We start from the raw sequence: 26,634 nt of genomic DNA, 5'->3' as shown, positions 1-26,634 counted from the left end.
CAATATCCCGCAGATGAGCCGATTGATGCCTCTCTTGCCATCTACCCAAGGAACAACCACGAATTTAAAAGCATGATGAGGAAAATGGCAATACGTTACTTCCCTACTGGCATGCAGTCAGAGACGTTGCCATGGTAACCTGTAGGTTCGTTCTCGGTCTGTTGGTCACTAAATGCAGAGCATGATACCAGCAGAAAATTGTAAATTTCTCCGTCATGTGAAGAGTAAGGTAAATTATGAACATAACGAAAGTTGTTTATAATGAAGAGACGTTTCACGTACGGTAAACGAAGTTTACAGAAAATCAATAGTATAAGAGAAAATAGAGGAAAACCACTGTGGTTTTCCTATAAACACCCCGTCTATTCAAAGATTTTAAAATTATATGCATATCGGAACCTTTCCTGGGATGAGTATACTCTAAATATGAAGTTTGGCTGAGATCTATCCAGCCGTTTCGACGTGATGGTGGGAAAACCACTCTGGTTTTCCTATAAACCCCCCGTCTATTCAAGGATTTTAAAATGATATGCATATCTAAACCTTCCCCGGGATTAGTATACTCTAAATACAATGTTTGGTTGAGATCCATCCAGCCGCTTCGACGTGATGGTGGAAAAACCATTCTGATTTTCCTATAAACCCTCCATATATTCAAATATTTTAAAATGGTATGCATATGGAAAACTTCCCCGCGATGAGTATCCTCTAAATATGAAGTTTGGTTGAGATCTATCCAGCCGTTTCGACGTGATGGTGGAAAAACCATTCTGGTTTTCCTATAAACCCCCTGTCTATTCAAGGATTTTAAAATGATATGCATATCAAAACCTTCTCCGGGATGAGTATACCCTAAATATGAAGTTTGGTTGAGATCTATCCAGCCGTTTCGACGTGATGGTGGAACAGACAAACAGACAGACAAACAGAAACAATTTTATTTATATAGATTTTTACACTCGTTCTTCACCCCCTTTCCATCCCCGCCCAAAGGAGTCCTACGAGTGCCTTACACAACAGTATATTTTTTCCCAGATATTAAGTCTTATTTGTACCTATTTTGGTTGACAGCTATGCCCAAACGTACATGCATAATCTCACTGCTCTAGAAACCTGGAGCTGACGTTGCCATGGTTACGGCAGTTCATTTCTTTATCCGATTCCTAGAGCAGGGGTAGTGTGGTGCCAATATCTCCGTAACGGTTGGTTTTAGGGCCTTAAAACATGGTTTTCGGGCCCGTAGGGCTTACCGAGTTTTGTTCTTTGCGTCAAGAGGATTAAATTGAGCTTTGTCTCGTCCTTATACGACAAATTCGATATTTTGCCTATAATAGTATAAGTGAAAATGGAGAAAAACCGTTTTTCCTATAAAACCCCCGTCTTTTCAAAGATTTTAAAATGATATGCATATCGAAACCTTCCCCGGGGTCAGTATACTCTAAATATGAAGTTTGGTTGAGATCTATCCAGCCGTTTCGACGTGATGGTGGAACAGACAAACAGACAGACAAACAGACAAACAGAAACAATTTTATTTATATAGATGACGGATAAGCATGAGCACGTTGAAAAGTGCAGACTTCCACTTCGAGATTCATATCTCCTAAACGGTGTATGATATTAAGAAACGGTTTGCGCCATCAGACGCCTCATTTATCGCTCTAAATCTTTGTTTCTAAACCATATCCTCGTATCTCCCATATTAAGGGGGTAAATTGAGTTCAAATATTGGATAGGGTGAAATTTGGGTGCATTTTTAACATTTTACATTACAATTTGCCTACTTATGTATAAGCTAGAATCATGAAATTTGGTACACATATGTCTCTTAATGGTGCCAATGTGCATACCTAGCGCGATCATCCTATCATTCTCATAAGTGTGTCAAACATTGAAATTTACTTGTAAAAATCACCAAATTTACGAACAATCCAGAAATACGGCCAAATTTAACGTATAAGGGAGAGAGATACGACAAAATGTCACAGGACCAAAGTTGTAGATCACTCCGAATTGAAGCGACATTCTGCCATCCGTTTTGTGATACGACTTACCGTTTAGCCAAAAAATAGCTCAGAAGGAATGTCTGCACAGTCATTAAAATTGCCTCCATATTTCGATATCCTTGGGGGTAAAAAGTGAAAAATTTGAACATCTTGGAATTTTCCCGTCGGTTAGGGTTCAAAAGCTATAATTTCACCAAATTTCAATTGTCTACCTCATCTCGCAGGTTGTGCCGCCATCTTGATTTGGGGGGATGGGGGATAAAAATGAGGAAATTCCCGAAAATTTTTAAGCCCACGAAACCTATAGGTTATCGTTTTGGATATACTATACGACTGTGTTCTTATGCTGAGCCCAAAATTTGAGCCCCCCCAGCGTGCCCCCTTCAGGGAATTTTGAGAATTTCGGATTTTTCTAGGGATCTTGGGGTCATCAGTTTCCCTCGTACCAAGTTTCAAATTTCTGAGATTTCTGGAAGTGCCTCATTAATTCACGTCTTTTTTCATTTTTAAATATTTATATATACATCGCTCCAGCCCGACTTGCTTTTATATATATAGATGACGGATAAGCATGAGCACGTTGAAAAGTGCAGACTTCCACTTCGAGATTCATATCTCCTAAACGGTTTATGATATTAAGAAACGGTTTGCGCCATCAGACGCCTCATTTATCGCTCTAAATCTTTGTTTCTAAACCATATCCTCGTATCTCCCATATTAAGGGGGTAAATTGAGTTCAAATATTGGATAGGGTGAAATTTGGGTGCATTTTTAACATTTTACATTACAATTTGCCTACTTATGTATAAGCTAGAATCATGAAATTTGGTACACATATGTCTCTTAATGGTGCCAATGTGCATACCTAGCGCGGTCATCCTATCATTCTCATAAGTGTGTCAAACATTGAAATTTACTTGTAAAAATCACCAAATTTACGAACAATCAAGAAATACGGCCAAATTTAACGTATAAGGGAGAGAGATACGACAAAATGTCGCAGGACCAAAGTTGTAGATCACTCCGAATTGAAGGGACATTGTGCCATCCGTTTTGTGATACGACTTACCGTTTAGCCAAAAAATAGCTCAAAAGGAATGTCTGCACAGTCATTAAAATTGCCTCCATATTTCGATATCTTTGGGGGTAAAAAGTGAAAAATTTGAACATCTTGGAATTTTCCCGTCGGTTAGGGACCAAAAGCTATATATTCACCAAATTTCAATTGTCTACCTCGTCTGGCAGGTTGTGCCGCCATCTTGATTTGGGGGGATAGGGGATAAAAATGAGGAAATTCCCGAAAATTTTTAAGCCCACGAAACCTATAGGTTATCGTTTTGGATATACTATACGACTGTGTTCTTATGCTCAGCCCAAAATTTGAGCCCCCCCAGCGTGCCCCCTTCAGGGAATTTTGAGAATTTCGGATTTTTCTAGGGATCTTGGGGTCATCAGTTTCCCTCGTACCAAGTTTCAAATTTCTGAGATTTCTGGAAGTGCCTCATTAATTCACGTCTTTTTTCATTTTTAAATATTTATATATACATCGCTCCAGCCCGACTTGCTTTTATATATATAGACTAGCAAATGTACCCGTGCTTCGCTACGGTATTCTACATTGTATACGGATATCGACGTAAATACTGTGCGTGCAGCAAATGAGATTGTTTTAAAATTGCATGTCTCTTAGCCTTATCCGAGAAATAGCATGGGGAGGTCCACATACGTTGTTTCCAATGTAAAGTGAGGGTTGCGGAGTTGTGATGATAACGCCAGGCTCACTTGCCTACTGCCATTCACAATCGAGTTGGCAAGTTTACATTATAATTGCAGGCCCCAATGCCTACTGCGCGGTCACAATCGATTTGGGGAGTTTTAGTTACAATGGCAGACCCATTTCCTACTTTCAGACAGGTTACAGTTGAGGAGTTTTTATTATAATACCAGGCAACTTCTCTACCACCAGTCAAAATTGAGTTGTGCAGTTATCATTATAATGACAGTCCCTTTTTACTGCTGCTAGCCAGCTTGCTGCCAGTCACACAGAATTAATGAGTTTCCATGAAAATAGCAGGCCACAATGCCTAATGCTAGTCAAATTTTAGATTGGAACATTTGTTTATAATGGCGGGCAACCTGGCCTAGAGCCAAACACAATAGAGTAGGGGACTTTCGAACAAAACTGCATGATCCCTTGCCTTCTGCAAGACAAATCGAAAAGTGAATTATTCATTAAAATGGTAGGCCCTCCTTACTAATGCCAGTTACACAGGAGTTGGAGAAGGACCCCATTCCTACTGCCAGCAGTCAAAGTCGGTGTAGGGAGTACTGATTACAATAGCAGACACATCCTTTCTCGATCTCTACAAATCGACATCAATGAATATATATACAGATGGACATACGAAAGTATATGAATGTTTACAATATTGCAGACCTTCATTTACAGATTAACTGCTGCTAAACGGTACGTCATATCGACAAAGGATTGTACCGTAAGGCGCAGTATTTAGCGATCTAAATGGCTGGTCCTATGATATTTTCTCGCATCTAATCTATTCATGGGTCAGATTGAATCAAAAACGTTGAATAGGTTGAAATTTGTGTAAGAATATCTTACATTTCCATTACTCTTCGGATAATTATGTGACATAGCATTTGGCTCACATATGGGTACTGGGTGGGCCAATGTTCGTGTAGAGTTTGATCATACTATCTTTCCTGTAAGTGATTGAAATTATGCACATGAGAAGAAAAGGTTTAGAAATTAATTTCCATTAAGGCAGGTAGATTTCCATAAAGTTTGGTTGTGTGTATTTAGAGGGAGTGCAAAATCACGGTTTCGGTTTCGTATAAACCCCCAATTAGTTCAGGGATTTAGAAACAATATTTGCCCTAAAACCTCCCCAAAGGACAGGTGGATTCTAAATATGAAGTTTGGTGGAAATATATCCAGTAGTTTTCAAGTTAGAGAAAGACAAACAGACCAACAAACAAAGAAACAAACAAACTAACTAACTAACTAACTGACACCAAGGAAACCTACCCCTGGACAGATGGATGCTATATATAAAATTTGGTTCAAATATCTTGTTAGTTTTCAAGTTGTAAGAAGTACGCTTTACACGCACCCGCTGGGATTTGTACCGAAAAACGGTCCGTTAATGATATATCCCTTACTAAATCCTGTTATCGAAATGATGCACATGAGAAAAAAAGGTTTAGAAATTCATTTTCATTAAGGCAGGTTGATTTCCATTAAGTTCGGTTGTGTATACTTTGAGGGAGTGCAAAATCACGGTTTCGGTTTCGTAAAAATCCCCACTCAGTTCAGGGATTTAGAAACGATATTTGAGCTAAAACCTACCCAAGGAGAGGTGGATTCTAAATATGAAGTTTGGTGGAAACATATCCAGTAGTTTTCAAGTTATAGAAGGACAGACAAACAGACAAACAGACAAACAGACACCAAAGATAAAAATGATGCAGATGGTCATTATTACACCTGAAACGGATAACTGTACGGAAATTTCGCCAAAATCAATGTACAGACACACTGTCGTTACGCTTCTATTTTTTGCGCTAAAACCTACCCAAGGACAGTTGGATTCTAAATATGAAGTTTGGTGGAAATATATCCAGTAGTTTTCAAGTTATAGAAGGACAGACAAACAGACAAACAGACAAACAAACAGACAAACGGACACCAAAGCTAAAAATGATGCAGATGGTCATAATTACAGGTGAAACGGACAACTGTACGGAAATTTCGCCAAAATAATCAATGTACAGACACACGGTCGTTACGATTTAATTTATATAGATGACGGATAAGCATGAGCACGTTGAAAAGTGCAGACTTCCACTTCGAGATTCATATCTCCTAAACGGTTTATGATATTAAGAAACGGTTTGTGCCATCAGACGCCTAATTTATCGCTCTACATGTTTGTTTCTAAACCATTTCCTCGTATCTCCCATATCAAGGGGGTAAATTGAGATCAACTTTTGAATAGGGTGAAATTTGGGTGCATTTTTAACATTTTACAATACTTTTTGCCTACTTCTGTATAAGCTAGAATCATGAAATTTGGTACACATATGTCCCATAATCGTGCCAATGTGCGCACACAACGTTATGATCCTATCATTCTTATAAGTGTGTCAAACAATGAAATATACTTGTAAAGATCACCAAATTTACGAACAATCCAGAAATACGGCCAAATTTAACGTATAAGGGAGGGAGATACGACAAAATGTCACAGGACCAAAGTTGCAGATCACTCCGAATTGAAGCGACATTCTGCCATCCGTTTTGTGATACGACTTACCGTTTAGCCAAAAAATAGCTCAGAAGGAATGTCTGCACAGTCATTAAAATTGCCTCCATATTTCGATATCCTTGGGGGTAAAAAGTGAAAAATTTGAACATCTTGGAATTTTCCCGTCGGTTAGGTTTCAAAAGCTATAATTTCACCAAATTTCAATTGTGTACCTCGTCTCGCAGGTTGTGCCGCCATCTTGATTCAGGGGGATGGGCGATAAAAATGAGGAAATTCCCGAATATTTTTAAGCCCACGAAACCTATAGGTTATCGTTTTGGATATACTATACGACTGTGTTCTTATACTGAGCCCAAAATTTGAGCCCCCCAGCGTGCCCCCTTCAGGGAATTTTGAGAATAACCGATTTTTCTAGGGATCTTGGGGTCATCAGTTTCCCTCGTACCAAGTTTCAAATTTCTGAGATTTCTGGAAGTGCCTCATTAATTCACGTCTTTTTTCATTTTTAAATATTTATATATACATCGCTCCAGCCCGACTTGCTTTTATATATATAGATGACGGATAAGCATGAGCACGTTGGAAAGTGCAGACTTCCACTTCGAGATTCATATCTCCTAAACGGTTTATGATATTAAGAAACGGTTTGCGCCATCAGACGCCTCATTTATCGCTCTACATGTGTGTTTCTAAACCATTTCCTCGCATCTCCCATATTAAGGGGGTATATTGAGTTAAAATTTTGAATAGGGCGAAATTTGGGTGCATTTTTAACATTTTACATTACATTTTGCCTACTTATGTATAAGCTAGAATCATGAAATTTGGTACACATATGTCCCTTAATTGTGCCAATGTGTGCACACAACGTGATGATCCTATCATTGTTATAAGTGTGTCAAAGAATAAAATATACTCGTAAAAATCACCAAATTTACGAACAATCCAGAAATACGGCCAAATTTAACGTATAAGGGAGAGAGATACGACAAAATGTCACAGGACCAAAGTTGTAGATCACTCCGAATTGAAGCGACATTCTGCCATCCGTTTTGTGATACGACTTACCGTTTAGCCAAAAAATAGCTCAGAAGGAATGTCTGCACAGTCATTAAAATTGCCTCCATATTTCGATATCCTTGGGGGTAAAAAGTGAAAAATTTGAACATCTTGGAATTTTCCCGTCGGTTAGGGTTCAAAAGCTATAATTTCACCAAATTTCAATTGTCTACCTCATCTCGCAGGTTGTGCCGCCATCTTGATTTGGGGGGATGGGGGATAAAAATGAGGAAATTCCCGAAACTTTTTAAGCCCACGAAACCTATAGGTTATCGTTTTGGATATACTATACGACTGTGTTCTTATGCTGTGCCCAAAATTTGAGCCCCCCCAGCGTGCCCCCTTCAGGGAATTTTGAGAATTTCCGATTTTTCTAGGGATCCTGGGGTCATCAGTTTCCCTCGTACCAAGTTTCAAATTTCTGAGATTTCTGGAAGTGCCTCATTAATTCACGTCTTTTTTCATTTTTAAATATTTATATATACATCGCTCCAGCCCGACTTGCTTTTATATATATAGAAGACGGATAAGCATGAGCACGTTGAAAAGTGCAGACTTCCACTTCGAGATTCATATCTCCTAAACGGTTTATGATATTAAGAAACGGTTTGCGCCATCAGACGCCTCATTTATCGCTCTACATGTTTGTTTCTAAACCATTTCCTCGTATCTCCCATATTAAGGGGGTAAATTGAGTTCAAATTTTGAATAGGGTGAAATTTGGGTGCATTTTTAACATTTTACATTACATTTTGCCTACTTATGTATAAGCTAGAATCATGAAATTTGGTACACATATGTCCCTTAATCGTGCCAATGTGCGCACACAACGTGATGATCCTATCATTGTTATAAGTGTGTCAAACAATAAAATATACTTGTAAAAATCACCAAATTTACGAACAATCCAGAAATACGGCCGAATTTAACGTATAAGGGAGAGAGATACGACAAAATGTCACAGGACCAAAGTTGTAGATCACTCCAAATTGAAGGGACATTGTGCCATCCGTTTTGTGATACGACTTACCGTTTAGCCAAAAAATAGCTCAAAACGAATATCTGCACAGTCATTAAAATTGCCTCCGTATTTCGATATCTTTGGGGGTAAAAAGTGAAAAATTTGAACATCTTGGAATTTTCCCGTCGGTTAGGGACCAAAAGCTATAATTTCACCAAATTTCAATTGTCTACCTTGTTTCGCAGGTTGTGCCGCGTTCTTGATTTGGGGGAATGGGGGATAAAAATGAGGAAATTCCCGAAAATTTTTAGGCCCACGAAACCTATAGGTTATCGTTTTGGATATACTATACGACTGTGTTCTTATGCTGAGCCCAAAATTTGAGCCCCCCCAGCGTGCCCCCTTCAGGGAATTTTGAGAATTTCCGATTTTTCTAGGGATCCTGGGGTCATCAGTTTCCCTCGTACCAAGTTTCAAATTTCTGAGATTTCTGGAAGTGCCTCATTAATTCACGTCTTTTTTCATTTTTAAATATTTATATATACATCGCTCCAGCCCGACTTGCTTTTATATATATAGATGACGGATAAGCATGAGCACGTTGAATAGTGCAGACTTCCACTTCGAGATTCATATCTCCTAAACGGTTTATGATATTAAGAAACGGTTTGCGCCATCAGACGCCTCATTTATCGCTCTACATGTTTGTTTCTAAACCATTTCCTCGTATCTCCCATATTAAGGGGGTAAATTGAGTTCAAATTTTGAATAGGGTGAAATTTGGGTGCATTTTTAACATTTTACATTACATTTTGCCTACTTATGTATAAGCTAGAATCATGAAATTTGGTACACATATGTCCCTTAATCGTGCCAATGTGCGCACACAACGTGATGATCCTATCATTGTTATAAGTGTGTCAAACAATAAAATATACTTGTAAAAATCACCAAATTTACGAACAATCCAGAAATACGGCCGAATTTAACGTATAAGGGAGAGAGATACGACAAAATGTCACAGGACCAAAGTTGTAGATCACTCCAAATTGAAGGGACATTGTGCCATCCGTTTTGTGATACGACTTACCGTTTAGCCAAAAAATAGCTCAAAACGAATATCTGCACAGTCATTAAAATTGCCTCCGTATTTCGATATCTTTGGGGGTAAAAAGTTAAAAATTTGAACATCTTGGAATTTTCCCGTCGGTTAGGGACCAAAAGCTATAATTTCACCAAATTTCAATTGTCTACCTCGTTTCGCAAGTTGTGCCGCCATCTTGATTTGGGGGGATGGGGGTTAAAAATGAGGAAATTCCCGAAAATTTTTAAGCCCACGAAACCTATAGGTTATCGTTTTGGATATACTATACGACTGTGTTCTTATGCTGAGCCCAAAATTTGAGCCCCCCCAGCGTGCCCCCTTCAGGGAATTTTGAGAATTTCCGATTTTTCTAGGGATCCTGGGGTCATCAGTTTCCCTCGTACCAAGTTTCAAATTTCTGAGATTTCTGGAAGTGCCTCATTAATTCACGTCTTTTTTCATTTTTAAATATTTATATATACATCGCTCCAGCCCGACTTGCTTTTATATATAGAGATGACGGATAAGCATGAGCACGTTGAAAAGTGCAGACTTCCACTTCGAGATTCATATCTCCTAAACGGTTTATGATATTAAGAAACGGTTTGCGCCATCAGACGCCTCATTTATCGCTCTACATGTTTGTTTCTAAACCATTTCCTCGTATCTCCCATATTAAGGGGGTAAATTGAGTTCAAATTTTGAATAGGGTGAAATTTGGGTGCATTTTTAACATTTTACATTACATTTTGCCTACTTATGTATAAGCTAGAATCATGAAATTTGGTACACATATGTCCCTTAATCGTGCCAATGTGCGCACACAACGTGATGATCCTATCATTGTTATAAGTGTGTCAAACAATAAAATATACTTGTAAAAATCACCAAATTTGCGAACAATCCAGAAATACGGCCGAATTTAACGTATAAGGGAGAGAGATACGACAAAATGTCACAGGACCAAAGTTGTAGATCACTCCAAATTGAAGAGACATTGTGCCATCCGTTTTGTGATACGACTTACCGTTTAGCCAAAAAATAGCTCAAAACGAATATCTGCACAGTCATTAAAATTGCCTCCGTATATCGATATCTTTGGGGGTAAAAAGTGAAAAATTTGAACATCTTGGAATTTTCCCGTCGGTTAGGGACCAAAAGCTATAATTTCACCAAATTTCAATTGTCTACCTCGTTTCGCAGGTTGTGCCGCCATCTTGATTTGGGGGGATGGGGGATAAAAATGAGGAAATTCCCGAAAATTTTTAGGCCCACGAAACCTATAGGTTATCGTTTTGGATATACTATACGACTGTGTTCTTATGCTGAGCCCAAAATTTGAGCCCCCCCAGCGTGCCCCCTTCAGGGAGTTTTGAGAATTTCCGATTTTTCTAGGGATCCTGGGGTCATCAGTTTCCCTCGTACCAAGTTTCAAATTTCTGAGATTTCTGGAAGTGCCTCATTAATTCACGTCTTTTTTCATTTTTAAATATTTATATATACATCGCTCCAGCCCGACTTGCTTTTATATATATAGATTTATCGATACGACCACTAATAACATAAAAAACTTATTTGAGAATTACATTTCAGGCCTTTCCCTAAACTACCATTCTCAACGTGAAAAAAATAATTTGTTGCCTAGATTGCAGTGGTTTTTCACCCGACATTACATACCGATTTTCATTAAATTCTCTTCAGCCGTTTTCTATTGATGCGTGTACAGACAGACAGACAGACAGACAGACAGACAGACAGACAGACAGACAGACAGACAGACAGACAGACAGACAGACAGACAGACAGACATTACGGAAAAGTAAAAAATGCATTTCCTTGTTACTGTGGACATGACAGATACAGAAATATCATTCATTTCAAATTCTGAGCAATGCACAGGCAAAACACTTATTTTATACTAGCGAATGTACCCGTGCTTCGCTACGGTATTCTACATTGTATTCGAATATCGAAGTAAATAGTGTGCATGCAGTAAATAAGATTGTTTCAAAATTGCATGTCTCTTACCGTTATCCGAGAAAGAGCATGGGGAGGTCCCCGTACGTTGTTTCCAATGTAAAGTGTTTGTTATGAATTTGTGATATAACGGCAGGCTCACTTGCCTACTGGCATTCACAATCAGGTTGGGAAGTTTATATTATAATTGCAGGCCCCATTGCCTACTGCGCGGTCACAATCGATTTGGGGAGTTTTCGTTGAAATGGCAGTCACCTTTCCTACTTCCAGACAGATTACAGTTGAGGAGTTTCTATTATAATGGCAGGCAATTACCCTACTATCACTCGAAATTGAGTTGTGCAGTTATCATTATAATGCCAGGCCCATTTTCCTACTTCCTGCCAGCTTACTGCCAGTCACACCAAGTTGGTGAGTTTCCATCAAAATAGCAGGCCACTATGCCTAATGCCAGTCACATTTTAGATGAGGACATTTCTTTATAATGGCGGGCACCCTTGCCTACTGCCAAACACAATCGGGTAGGGGAGTTTTACACAAAACTGCATGCTCACTTACCTTCTGCAAGTCAAATCGAGAAGGGAACTATTCATTACAATTGTAGACCTTCCTTACTAATGACAGTTACACAGGAGTTGGAGAAGGGCCCTTTCATACAGCCAGTCAAAGTCGGTGTGGGGAGTACTGATTACATTAGCAGACCCACCCTTTCTCGATCGCTACAAATCGACATCAGTGAATATATATAGATCGACATACGAAAGTATATGCGTGTTTACAATATTGAAGACCTTCATTTACAGATTAACTGCTACTAAACGTACGTCATATCGACAAAGGATTATACAATAAGACACGCCGGATTTAGTGCCCTAAATGGCTGGTCCTATGATATGTCATCTATTCTTGGGTCAGATTGAGTTAGAAACGTGGAACAGGGTAACGTTTTTGTAAGATTATCTCACATTACATTACTTTTCGGATAATTATATGACAGCTACATACATAGCATTTGGCTCACATATGGCTACTGGGTGGGCCAATTTTCGTGAAGATTTTGATGATTCTGTATTTCATATAAGTAATCGAAAGTATGAATTATGCTTGTGAAAATTCCAAACTGACTTAACATCGATTAATAGAGAAAAATCAAGCGTAAAAGGGATACAGATACGGCAGAAAGTCATAAGACCAAGGTTGTAGATCATTCCAAATTGAACGGAGATTGTGCAATCTGTTATGTGATAGGAATTTCCGAAGGTCTGCACCATCATTAAAATTGCCTGCATATTTCGATATTCTTCGGGGATAAAAAGTGAAAAATGTAATGATCATGGATGTTTTCCGTTCGTTACAGGCTAAAACGTATAATTTTGTCAAATTTCAGTTATCTTCTTTATTTCCTTCTGGCAGATTATGCCGCAATCTGGATTTTGGGCGAGGCGGGTAAAAATTAGGACTTTCAGGAAACTAAACCAAAAATTGTGCAGATGGTCATTATTACCCCTTAAACGGAAAGCTGTACGAAAATTTCGCCAAAATAGTCAGTGTAGTGGCACACAGTCGTTACGATTTGATTTATATAAATAAGGAATCTGCTCCATGTAAAACACCTTTGTGGCTATGTCCGCTGGACTTAACCTGCAAAACTGACCATTCATGGTATCTCCCTTATTAATCCTCCTGACGAAAAAATGCACATGAAAAAAAGGTTTAGAGGTGGAATTCCATCACGTTTGGTCGATTTCCAGTCAGGTTGGTCTTGTTCTGTATATATTGTGGAAGAGTAAAATCACCATTTCTGTCCCCTATAAACCGCCAGTCCATTCCGGAACATGAAATGTTATTTACGTTTAAAACCTACCTTTGGACAGGTGGATGCTAAATATAAATTTTGGTTCGAATGTCTTCAGTAGTTTTCAAGTTGTAAGGAATACGCTTTACACGCACCCGCTCGTGAGTTAAGTCCGATGGGACTTCTACAGAAAAACGTTCCGTTAATGATATCTCCCTTATTAATCCTCGTATCGAAATGATGCACATGAGAAAAAAGGTTTAGAAATTAATTTCTACCAAGGCAGGTAGATTTAAATTAACGTTGGTTGTGTATATTTTGTGGAAGTGCAAAATCACTGTTTCTGTTTCGTATAAACCCTCAGTCAGTCGAGGGATTTAGAAACAATATTTGCCCTAAAACCTGTCAAGGAGAGGCGTATTCTAAATATGAGTCTTAGTGGAAATACATCCAGTAGTTTGTAGCACTCGCGTACATACGGCGTAATAAAGGAAGAAAATAATACAGTTAAGAAAGTTGAAACTAATAGAAAATGGATTATAACTGAGGACAGCCTGATAACGACAAATATGTAAATGCCAAGTGAATGTATTGGAAAATCAAATGCCCCTCAATAAATTATGCTAGTGTGAGTTATGGATATAATAAAGCGGTAACAGAGGAGAAATTTAGGCCAGTGATTCCTAGGTAAACAAATAAGAAGAAGATGACTAATGGTGTTATTACTTAATCTATTCGAGGGTGGTTATAACATCCAACGATATTCCGCCAATATCCCGTAGATAGGCCGATTGACGCCTCTCTTGTCTTCTACCCAAGGAACAACCACGAATTTTAAAGCATGATGAGAAAAATGGCAATACGTTACTTCCCTGCTGGCATGCAGTCAGAGACTTTACCATGGTAACCTGTAGGTTCGTTGTCGGTCTGTCGGTCACTCAATGCAGAGCATGATACCAGCGGAAAATTGTAAATTTCTCCGTCATGTGAAGAGTAAGGTAAATTATGAACATAACGAAAGTTGTTTATAATGAAGAGACGTTTCCCGTACGGTAAACGAAGTTTACAGAAAATCAATAGTATAAGAGAAAATGGAGGAAAACCATTCTGGTTTTCCTATAAACCCCCCGTCTATTCAAAGATTTTAAAATAATATGCATATCGAAACTTCCCCGGGATGAGTATACTTTAAATATGAAGTTTGGTTGAGATCTATCTAGCCGTTTCGACGTGATGGTGGAAAAACCATTCTGGTTTTCCTATAAGCCCCCCGTATATTCAAAGATTTTAAAATGATATGCATATCGAAACCTTCCCCGGGATGAGTATACTCTAAATATGAAGTTTGGTTGAGATCTATCTAGCCGTTTCGACGTGATGGTGGAAAAACCATTCTGGTTTTCCTATAAACCCCCCGTATATTCAAAGATTTTAAAATGATATGCATATCAAAACCTTTCCCGGGATGAGTATACTCTGTGATATTCCTAAGTCGCTGACTAACTTTACAAACATATTAATCTGAATTAAATTGAAAATCTGAATATCTGCATTTAAAATAGAAAATCTGAAAATTAACATTCATTAAATAAAATACACACTCGTCGGACCTTGTACTCACACTTACTTGTTACCTGCTTACTTACACGTACGTTATTTGAAGGGCGCCAGCTGCCACTCAGTGCAGCAATAATAGAATGAGACTCTTGACTATCTCTAGGGTGTGGGGTAATAAGTTTACTTTTGACAACATACCATATAAGTTCTGGGAAAAGGAGATTGGCGTTCGGTTTCCCCATTAATTTTGAGGTTAAGATATTTTACTGTAATTGAAATAAAACTATGAATTCGTTTGATAGAACAATATATATTCTTTAAATAATATATCAAAAAATAGTGAGTCTTGTTGCGATAAAACAGATGAGAATATGAAATTATGACATTGCAACTGAAAGAAACTAGGCATGAATTTGAATTCTTCTTGACCGGACATTTAACAATTTATACGAAATATTTCCCTCACTGATTCACTTGACTGTACCTTCAACACTTTTAGTGTAATTACGACGTATTCCTTTGATCTGGTGTTTACTGTAGATGTGTCACGCCTGACTTGGTGATACATCCTTGTGACTGCTTCTTCTCCATATCATCTGACTTCTTTGTAAGTCAATATGGTATGACCTCTTGGCAGGTCCAGGGTTGCCCTCTCTGACTTCATGGTAAGCCCTTGCGTCCGTGTCTTCAACTGAGTGAGTGACCAACCTTTTGGTCTCACTCTCTCAATGACCAATAATTAATGGCTCACTGAGTTTTCTCCATCTCTCGTTCACACTAGTTGACTGACCGACTGAGGCCTCTTGATCTAGTAGACTTCTTCACTATACTGCATCCGTATAACTAATGACTGACGCTACAATATGCACCCACCTTATATAGACGTAGGTTGACACAGCTATGTAATCTCCAGAAATAACAATGACATACTCCCACAACGCGGCAAATATTACATACAGTTGTGAAATCCCCCGGGGCGGCTGACTCCCTGAGCGCATATCTAAATAAATACGATGCCGTAGCCATGAAGTGGCGATGACTTGGCAGAATCGCCAACAATATTGCACAATGCACCAACGTCACACCCAATCTCTGATATATACAACAATTCTCACTGTACAGGTATTGAGTGTTATTCTACACATACGTATATATGCATACATCTAAGTACAATCTTGCAAGCAACCGGCAATTGCAAAATCGAATTGAATAAAACGGATAATTACAATAATAGTAACAATATCACAGATAACATAATAATACGGACATAATAATAATAATAATAATAATAATAATAATAATAATAATAATAATAATAATAATACAGATAAAATAATAAAAATACAGATATCATCTTGTAACGGGATTTGAACCGTTACAATTCTAAATATGAAGTTTGGTCGAGATCTATCCAGCCGTTTCGACGTGATGGTGGAAAAACCATTCTGGTTTTCTTATAAACCCCCCGTCGATTCATAGATTTAAAAATGATATGCATATCGAAACCTTCCCGGGTTGAGTATACTCTAAATACGAAGTTTGGTTGAGATCTATCCAGCCGTTTCGACGTGATGTTGGAACAGACAAACAGACAGACAGACAAACAGACAAACAAACAGACACGAAACGTAAAAACCACCGATTCGGTCTCTTAGTTGACCTAAAAAGGATAAATATCTGAAAAATTGGCAAAACAAAACAAATTACAGACAGCGGACCCCCTACAATTTTATTTATATAGATTACTCCGTATGTACGCGAGTGCTAGAATCAACTGGATACATTTCCACCAAACTTCATACCTAGAATCCATCTGTCCTTGGGTAGGTTTTAGGGCAAATATTGTTTCTAAATCCATGAACTGACTGGGGATTTATACGAAACCGAAACCGTGATTTTGCACTCCCACAAAATATACACAACCAAACTTAATGGAAATCTACCTTCCTTAATGGAAATTAATTTCTAAGCCTTTTTCTCATGTACATAATTTCGATACGAGGATTAATAACGGATATATCATGAACGGACCGCTTTTCCGTACAAGTCCAATCGGACATAACTCAGGAGCGGGTGCGTGTAAAGCGTATTCCTTACAACTTGAAAACTACTGAAGATATTCGAACCAAACTTTATATTTAGCATCCACCTGTCCAAAGGTAGATTTTAAAGGTCAATAACATTTCATGTTCCCGGAATGGACTGGCAGTCCATAGGAAACCGAAATGGTGATTTTACTCTTCCACAATATATATAGTACAAGACCAACCTGACTGGAAATCGACCAAACATGATGGAATTCAATCTCTAAAACTTTATTTTCATGTGCATTTTTTCGTCAGGAGGATTAATAAGGGAGATATCATGAATGGTCAGTTTTGCCAATTAAGTCCAGCGGACACAGCCCTAAAGGTGTTGTACGTGGAGCAGATTCCTTATCTATGTACATAAATAAAATCTTAACGACTGTGTGCCTGTACATTGACTATTTTGGCGAAATGTTCGCACAGCTACCCGTTTAAGTGGTAATAATGACCATCTGCAAATATTTTTGGTTTAGTTTCCTGAAAGTCCTAATTTTCGCCCTTCTCGCCAAAAATCCAGATTGTGGCATAATCTGACAGGCGAAAAAGAAAATGGAAATTTGACAAAATTATATGTTTTAGCCTGTAACGGACGGAAAACTTCCAAGATCTTTAAATTTTTCACGTTTTATCCTCGAAGAATATCGAAATATGGAGGCAATTTTAATGATGGTGCAGACCTTCGGGAAGTCCTATCACATAACGGATTGCACAATCTCCGTTCAGTTTGGAATGATATACAACCTTGTTCTCATGACTTTTTGTCGTATCTGTTTCCCCTTTACGTTTGATTTTTCTCTGTTAATCGATGTTAAGTAAATTTGGACTTTTCACACGCATAATTCATACTTTCAGTCACTTGTAGGAAATATAGAATCATCAAACTCCCACCCAGAAGCCATATGTGAGCCAAATGCTATGTATGTAGCTGTCACATAATTATCCGAAAAGTAATGTAATGTGAGATAATCTTACAAAAACTTTACCCTGTTCAACGTTTCTGGCTCAATCTGACCCAAGAATAGATGAGATATCATAGGACCAGCCATTTAGGCCACTAAATCCGGCGTTTTATGGTACAATCCTGTGCCGATATGACGTACGTTTAGCAGCAGTTAATCTGTAAATGAAGGTCTGCAATATGGTAAACACGCATATACTTTCGTATGTCGATCTATATATATTCACTGATGTTGATTTGTAGCGATCGAGAAAGGGTGTGTCTGCTATTGTAATCAGTACTCCCCACACCGACTTTGACTGGCTGTAGGAACGGGGTCCTTCTCCAACTCCTGTGTAACTGGCATTAGTAAGGAAGGCCTACCATTGTAATGAATAGTTCACTTCTAGATTTGACATACAGAAGGCAAGGGAGCCCGCAGTTTTGTTTTAAACTCCCCTAACCGATTGTGTTTGACAGTAGGCAAGGATGCCGCCATTATAAACAAATGTACTCATCTAAAATGTGACTGGCATTAGGCATAGTGACCTGCCATGTTGATGGAAACTCACCACCTTGGTGTGACTGGCAGTAAGCTGGCTGGCAGTAGGAAAAGGGGCTGACATTATAATGATAACTGCACAACTCAATTTCGACTGATAGTAGGGTAGTTGCCTGTCATTGTAATAAAAACTCCTCAACTGTTATCTGTCTGGAAGTAGGAAAGGGGGCTGCCATTGTAACGGAAACTCCCCAAATCGATTGTGACCGCGCAGTAGGCAATGGGGCCTGCAATTATAATGTAAACTTCCCAACTCGATTGTGAATAGTAGTAGGCAAGTGAGCCTGCCGTTATATCACAAATCCGTAACAAGCACTTTACATTGGAAACAACGTATGGGGACCTCTCCATGCTTTTTCTCGGATAACGCTAAGAGACATGCAATTTTAAAACAATGTTATTTACTGCAGTAGCCTATTTACTTCGATATTTGAATACAATGTAGAATACCGTAGCGAAGCACGGGTGCATTTGCTAGTTAACTTGATATACATGTATTACGCTTAATAAATACTTATTACACTCACCTAATGAACACTTAGTTAACACACAAGAACAAGAAAACGAGCGTACGCTCCTAGAGTTAGACTCGTATGGAGCTCCTCCCGTCCTGCTTTCAGCCCACAGGCTATAGTTTCGGAACCGTGCTTGCGCCGAAGAGCTTTACAAAATCATATACGTTTTAAAACTGAAATAACGTCTAGTGAAAAACGTGCGACGATAGCGCTCAATATGATTTTAACGAGAAAGGACCATTGTATCTAGGAACAAAAGCCTGAAGTGTGAGTTGATGCGATAGTGCTGCCATCTTGAGGTACTAAATCGCCATGCCGCCCGGTAACAATATTACTATCGCTGTGGACTCCGACGTTGCAGTACATCGTGTGAGGTGTCGTTTGATTTGTCTGCGTGAGTTCTACATGTGAACATGAAAAAGGGAAATCAAATAGTGAACATCGCCGCCATCTCAATCTCGATATAGATATATGGTTTCAAATGCGGCAATTTGTCAGTAACAAAATTACTTAGTAGGACATGTCGACTAGCCCGCTCTGACGTAATGTAGTGGGAGTAACATAAATTCTAGGGGTTCTAATGGGCCGAACCCCTAATGTTTATGCAAGCCTCATAGTATTATCGTCATGCGGGTAGACTCTGCTTTCTACTCGCTTCAGTAAGTTTGCATTCTAACCTATTACTACATAAACATCCGGGCCCTAGTGATAAATAATAACTAAGGTTCGGATGTTAAGGGTCATATTTCGGTCCTGAGGTCATTTTACCCGAAACCTAAAAATAATTGTCAATGACGGCTCCCTGATCCCGTTTAAAGTAATTGCATGTTACATGTAAATGCATATTTTGGCCAATGTTATTGTTTTGATTATATTTTTCCCATTTTAGTGATATAAAGTCATTTTTGGTTATATTTTGAGCATTTTGGTTTAAACTGAGACGTCGTTTTTAACAAGGTATATGTTTTCTTCGTCGATTTTCAAACACAGGATTTCAATTTCTGTAGTAGCTGTATGTTTCTTTGTTTTTCCGAAATAGATAGGTAGCAGGTTTTGAAGGCATGACTCCGAGAAGGAGACGATGTTCGAACGTAGGCCGTCAAATAACAAAAAGCATACTAATGCTTCATTTGTCGTTATTTTTTAGGAGAAGAGAATGAGAACTACGCCTAAGGGCTATGATAATGAATGAATGTATACCTACAGTAGCTCTGTCAGTTTGTGTGATTAAATGTGTCTGCTGTATTATCGCTTATCATTTTTGACAAGTTTAATGTTAGTGATACACTAATACTTGCTTCCTATCCCTAAAATGTTCAAGTCATATTTGCTTGCATATTTTGTACTTCTTTCGGTCATAAACTTCCAAACCGTAATAATATCTCGAGCCGCTACCTTAACGTCAACCCATACTGACTAGGTGATTACCTTGGAAATGCGGTACGCATTCTACGTCAAAACATGTCGCCATGACCCCGACACAGACCCGCTCCAGTTTTTGACATAAATATGTCTTATGGCTGCGGTTCCCCTGAAAATTTGTGTTACGAAATTACCGCCAAAACAATGTGTGATGGAAGTGTAACCTAGCACCGTGCAGGCTGTGATGTAAAATATGGATGGATGGCCAGACAGTGTTGCTTAGCAACAATGCAGACTGTGTGTTATGACTGGTGGTCATCTGAAATCAGCAGCACCGGGCGAGTTGGCCGTGCGGTTAGGGCCGCGCACCTGTGAGCTTGCATCCGGGAGATAATGGGTTCGAACCCCACTGTCGGCAGCCTTGAATATGGTTTTCCCATTTTCGTTCCGGCTCCGTGGTGTAGCGGTAGCGTGCCAGCCTCTTACCCGGAGGCCCCGGGTTCAATTCCCGGCCAGGTCAGGGATTTTTACCTGGACTTGAGGACTGGATCGAGGTCCACTCAGACTACGTGATTAGAATTGAGAAGCTATCTGACGGTGAGATAACGGCCCCGGTCTCGAAAGCCAAGAATAACGGCCGAGAGGAATCGTCGTGCTCATCACACGACACCTCGCAATCTGCAGGCTTTCGGGCTGAGCAACGGTCGCTTGGTAGGCCAAGAAGCTTCAAGGGCTGTAGTGCCATGAGGTTGGGGGTTTAGTTTCCCATTTTCACACCAGGAAAATGCTGGGGCTGTCCCTTAATTAAGGCCGCAGCCGCTTTCTTCCAACTCTTAGACCTTTCTTACCCATCGTCACCGTAAGAACTATCTGTATCGGTGCGACGTAAAGAAAAATTGTAAGGAGAAGAAGAAGAAAAATCAGCAGCCGCTTTTATGATCATTTAATTTTAGCAAAACGATACAACATTCAATCACTCACTACTGAACTGCATTTAGGGCAGTCGCCTAACTGGCAGATTCCCCATCTGTTATTTTCCTAGCCTTTTCTTAAATGATTAAAAAGAAATTGGAAATTTATTGAACATCTCCCTTGGTTATTGAAATACCTAACTCCCCTTCCTACAAATGAATATTTGCTCGAATTTGTCCTCTTGTATTCCAACATTTCATTTGTATTCTCTAATTCTAACGTATATCTTCTTTCCAGATGATGTCTCTGAATTTCTTCGTAGTAGCCTGCCTGACTTACCTAAGCTTCAGCTGTGCCCAGCAGAAAGGAGAAGAACAACCCACGTCGCAACGCGAAAGATGTAAGCGAATGAAACTAAACCTCAGTGGTTGTATTAGAAAGTCTTCGTAACATTATTTATGAGGTTTACAATATAGCTGAGTGGTATCATCAAACCGGCCACGTTTCAAATTCCAGACAACGCACTTGAGATTGTTGAAATTATATGTCACGTCCCTATTATTTAGAAGTCACCAAACCAAACCAAACCAAAACAAACCCCAGGGAACTACAGCCCTTGAAGGGCCTTGACCTACCAAGCGACCGCTGCTCAGCCCGAAGGACTGCAGATTACGAGGTGTCGTGTGGTCAGCACGACGAATCCTCTCGGTCGTTATTCTTGGCTCTCTAGATCGGGGTCACTATCTCACCGTCATACCTCTGCAATACTGTTCTGACGTTGGCTGCGTGGACCACGAAAAAGCCCTCAGATCCAGGTAAAATTCTTGATATGGTCGGGAAATGAACCTGGACCCTCGAGGTAAGAGGCAGGTTCAATATCCCGAGACCACGAGACCGACTACTTCGGGTGAACTACACAATTAAAGTATATTAATTCGCTCGTTACACTGAATAATGCTAATAGGTATAATAATAATTGAAACAAAAAGTTGTTGATGAATATCCCGAAGAGAAATTATTATTATTATTATTATTATTATTATTATTATTATTATTATTATTATTATTATTATTATTATTATTATTATTATTATTATTACTTGCTTTCCGTCGCACCGACACAGATAGGTGATATGGCGACGATGGGATAGGAAAGGCTTTAGGAGTGGGTAGGAATCTGCCGTGGCCTTAATTAAGGTACAGCCCCAGCATTTGCCGGGTGTGAACAAGGGAAAGCACAGAAAACCATCTTCAGGGCTGCCGACAGTGGGGCTCCAACCCATTATCTCCCGAATGCAAGCTCACAGCTGCGCGACCCTAACCGCACGGCCAACTCGCCCGGTATTATTATTATTATTATTATTATTATTATTATTATTATTATTATTATTATTATTATTATTAATCAACACTTCGAACAATGATTTTCTGATGGTCATGATTTTCGCGGCACAATATTGAAAATGTTATTGATTATGTTATTGCGACCGAGTGAGTTGGCCGTGCTGTTAGGGCGCACAGCTGTGAGCTTGCATTCGGAAGATAGTGGGTTCGAACCCCACTGTCGGCAGCCCTGAAGATGGTTTTTGGTGGTTTCTCATTTTCACACCAGATAAATGCCGGGACTGTACCTTAATTAAGGCCACGGTCGCTATATTTCCAATGCTAGTCTTACTGTATTTCATCTTCGCGGAGGCTGAAGATTCTTTTCCTTGTAGATACATATATAGTCGGAGAACAATGATTGCGGAAGCACAAAATAATGGAGATGTTATATGAGGGCCTCAGAGCTATAGTAGACCAAGACCATCTGACAATATTTAAGAAAATGGAGCCAAGGGGTGTTTAACGCATGTTTATTCTTGCTGCTTGTTTTACGTTGTACTGACACAGATAGGTCTTATGACGACGATGGGACAGGAAAGGGCAGGAAACGAGTATGGCCTTAAACTAAGGCACAGCCCCAGATGCAGCCTGATCTGAAAATAGTAAAACACGGATAACCGTATTCAGCGGTGGCGTTAGAACCGAATATTATAATCGACTAAGTGCGCTGACGCAACCTCACAGCTCCGTGACCCAGAGCAAGCAGCCAAGTCACACGGCCATATGTAATTAATTCCACGAAAGTGGTACTGTAAGTGTAAATATAGATATAGAGTTAAAATCTGTTTTTATGTCTAATATTTGCAATTTAGAAATTAATGAAATAGAGCCCGCCCGGTGGCCATGATCGTTAAAGCGTTGAAGTCTAAACGGTCTGACAACGTGGTTAGTCGGTTCGAGCCCCGTTGGTCGAGAAACACTCACCATCAGAATGTTGGCCGACAGCGTAGAGGATGGTGGTAAACCTACACAATTCCTAATCACTAGACTGCGTGCCAAAAGCCTGGATTAAAGTCCAAGATGCTGTTGATGGTGATTCGTTCGTCGGATGGGGACGTTAAACCTTGAGCAGACCCCTAGGTGCTATTCGACAGGCAGACAGCACCGGCAGCGAATTTCACCCTCTCCCTTCCTACTATCTTATATCACGTCATTCCTCTGTTGAGGATGACGTCAGGAAGGTCATCCGGTCTTAAAAATCCACCACGACAGATTCATCTCACCTCATAACCGACCCCGTATAGAAACGTAACAAGGGTTAGACAAACAAAAAAATAAATAAATTAAAACAACATCATGGTTAAAATTCATCTAAGGATTCAAATTGTGAATGATGAACATACTCCTCACTAGACGATTCAAAACCGTCACTTATTTTCGTTAACTGTCTGATTGATTGTAATTATTGAAATATTCGACCACTATAACATGGACGTGGCTCAGTGTGGCTGTGAGGCAAACAACTCTCTTCACTTGTTATTCACGAAATACCAACTCCTGGACAGCAAAGGAACCAACGACTGACTCATTGTAGCAGATTTTCCATTACCATTTACACCACTTCTATCAAAATATAGAAGAGAATTTGGGTCACTATGAAAATGAATCCTTCATATTCAAAGGTAAGCTAATTAAAAATATTGAATACGCTTCAGTTGAACTTGAAACCACTTTGTTTCAGTTCTCGTGGCAGTTCTCAAGGTCCGCAATAGCCTTTGCACCGAGGGCGGGGTGGATGGAGTGTGTCTGGACAAGGCAGAGTGTGCTTTAGCAGGAGGAACCTATCTTGGCAAGTGTGCGGTGCTGGGAGCTTGCTGTAGCAGTAAGTATATGAAATGTTTTATTCTCAATTCACACAACAGCTGCTCTGCTAGAAATACATTTTCTTACTCCATTTGTCTTCTCATCCACGTATCATATACTGAGTGAATACATTTTAAACCTTCACTTTCCTTTAAGCTTTACTTTTTATATCAAGAATTAGATGTTCCACCTGTCATTGACGGATTGTATTCGTATCATTGAGAAAAACATATTTTCGTATTAATTACAGCATAGTGGATTCCAAACGAATCCAATAAATTTCTACATCTTTCAACTGTAAAATATGTTTTCATCAATATACAGTAGGACGGCAATAATCCGGCATGTTTGGGGATCTGCCATTGCCGGATTATAAAACATGGCGGATTATTAAGGTCATTTTTAAAAACCTGGTTTATACAAGCGGATATAAATAAAATTACAGTTTTAACGTGCAAAAACGAATAATTGTTATTTTATTAAACACAATAGAAAATACACTGTTCAAAACAATTGTGGGAACATGTTTTGTAACGTCTGGTATGTGAACGTTAATTTGGTAGATGGGGTTCCAATGGTCGTACAACATATCTTGAGACCTTAGCTACTCAGGGTATGTCAAATCGAAGTTATACTCGATCTGTAGGCGTAGCCATGCATTAAACTGTCAGGTGACCCCTCCAAACAAAGTGAATAGCGGTGCGTCCGCGTGTCGTTGTGAGGTACACAGACTACTGCGGTCATTTGAGCACGTTTTATGTAAACTATCACATCCCATGAGACATATTAACGAGGTTCAAGTCGCAAGGGCCGTCACTTTGATCCAGGAAGGGTGGACTTTACGTCGTGTTGCTGTGGATCTCAATGTCTCTCCGTCGGTTATTCAACGCTTGTGGAATCGCTACAATGAGACAGGCCACTTCACAAGGAGGGTTGGACAAGGTCGTGGACGCATGACAGCCCCACAGGATGACCGGTATCTGACCATCTGTGCGTTGCGGCGTCGTTCAGCAACTGTCAGAGAACTGCAACAAGACCTCAGGAGGGTCACTGGAAACACGGTGTCTGACCAGACAGTAAAGAACAGGTTAAGAGAAGTTTCCTTACGACCCAGACGTCCTGTTCCAGTTCCCCGTTTAACGCAGCAATATCGCGGAGCTCGCCTGCTGTTTGCCCGTATCCACGTCAACTGGCAACTTCGCCAATGGAGACCTGCGTTGTTCACAGACGTGTCCAGATTTCCCCTGTCACAGCGTGATGGACGTCAACGTGTATGGAGAAGACGAGGTGAGCAGTACATGCCAAATGTTGTCCAGGAAGGCGACCGATTCGGACAAGGTTCTGTGATGCCATTGGGTGGCATCAGTATTGATGGCCGTACGGATCTTGTCGTCGTCCGTGGTAATCTTAGCGCTGCGGGGTACATCGAGCAGATACTGCTACAGCATGTGTTGGTTGTGCATACGGCGTTGGCTCTGAATTCATACGCATGCACGACAATGCCAGGGCTCATGTAGCGCGCATCACCAGAGCTGTCTTGCGAGAACTGGACATTCAGTAGATGGAATGGCCAGCAGTAAGTCCTGACGTTAATCCCAACAAGCATGTGTGGTATAGGCTTGACAGAAGTGTTCGTAGGCGTCCTGTTCCACCACGGACTTCCCAAAACCTCGAACAGGCTCTCAATGGAGAATGGGACCTGTTACCCCAACGTGACCTCCGTCGACTTATACGGAGCATACCACGTAGGTGCCAAGCTGTGATAAATGCTCGTGGAGGACATAAACCAAACTGAAGCTCTCCAACTGTGATAAAAGTCCACCCTGGAAGACTGTTATCACTTCGTTTACGCCCCTATTCGGACATTACCATTTGTTTTCGGAAAATAAACGCGAATCCAACGATTTTCTTTTGTATACTTCAACGGTAAAGAATAAAGGTTTAGTTGGTAATATACCTGCGTGTGATGTATTGTTTTGTGGAGCATGGCATACGTTCAAGAACATGTTCCCCTAATTTTTGAACAGTGTATTACAGTAATTAAAAGTAGGTCTATGTAGTGCTGCATTGTAAAAACAAAACTGAATTTAAAACAAATACCGCTGTATACTGCACAGTTAAATGAATTTAAGACTCAAAGTTTTTGAAAAGTTTAATATAAATCGTTTTTGTAAACCTGTTAAGAAATAATACAGCACAATGGCTTTGAAGAACCAAGAAAAAAGAAATAATAAAACATTTAAATAACAAGAATTTGGTACAGTTCAATCTGAATTACTCTCTATAGGCCTAGCATAGGTGACTGATAATGTCGAGGGCGTGGAACATGTCGGACTGGTATCCAC

The 26,634-nt window shown here is 39.6% G+C and overlaps 1 protein-coding gene across 1 annotated transcript in view; it reads left to right on the top strand.

Moving 5' to 3' along the window:
* Positions 1-19,138: 19,138 nt before the first annotated feature.
* LOC136858610 (uncharacterized) overlaps positions 19,139-26,634 on the top strand; it is a 48,562-nt gene continuing 41,066 nt past the window's right edge. The window contains exons 1-3 of the mRNA XM_068225725.1: positions 19,139-19,195; positions 21,398-21,500; positions 24,168-24,308. Coding sequence (XP_068081826.1) covers positions 19,139-19,195; positions 21,398-21,500; positions 24,168-24,308 — 301 coding nt within the window. The remainder of the gene's footprint in view (positions 19,196-21,397; positions 21,501-24,167; positions 24,309-26,634) is intronic.

This window comes from Anabrus simplex, chromosome 1, assembly GCF_040414725.1.
Source record: "Anabrus simplex isolate iqAnaSimp1 chromosome 1, ASM4041472v1, whole genome shotgun sequence".
In the NCBI taxonomy this organism is placed as follows: Eukaryota; Metazoa; Arthropoda; class Insecta; order Orthoptera; family Tettigoniidae; genus Anabrus; species Anabrus simplex.
The sequence above is the reverse complement of the archived record's forward strand: the minus strand, read 5'-3'. Positions and strand labels throughout refer to the sequence as shown.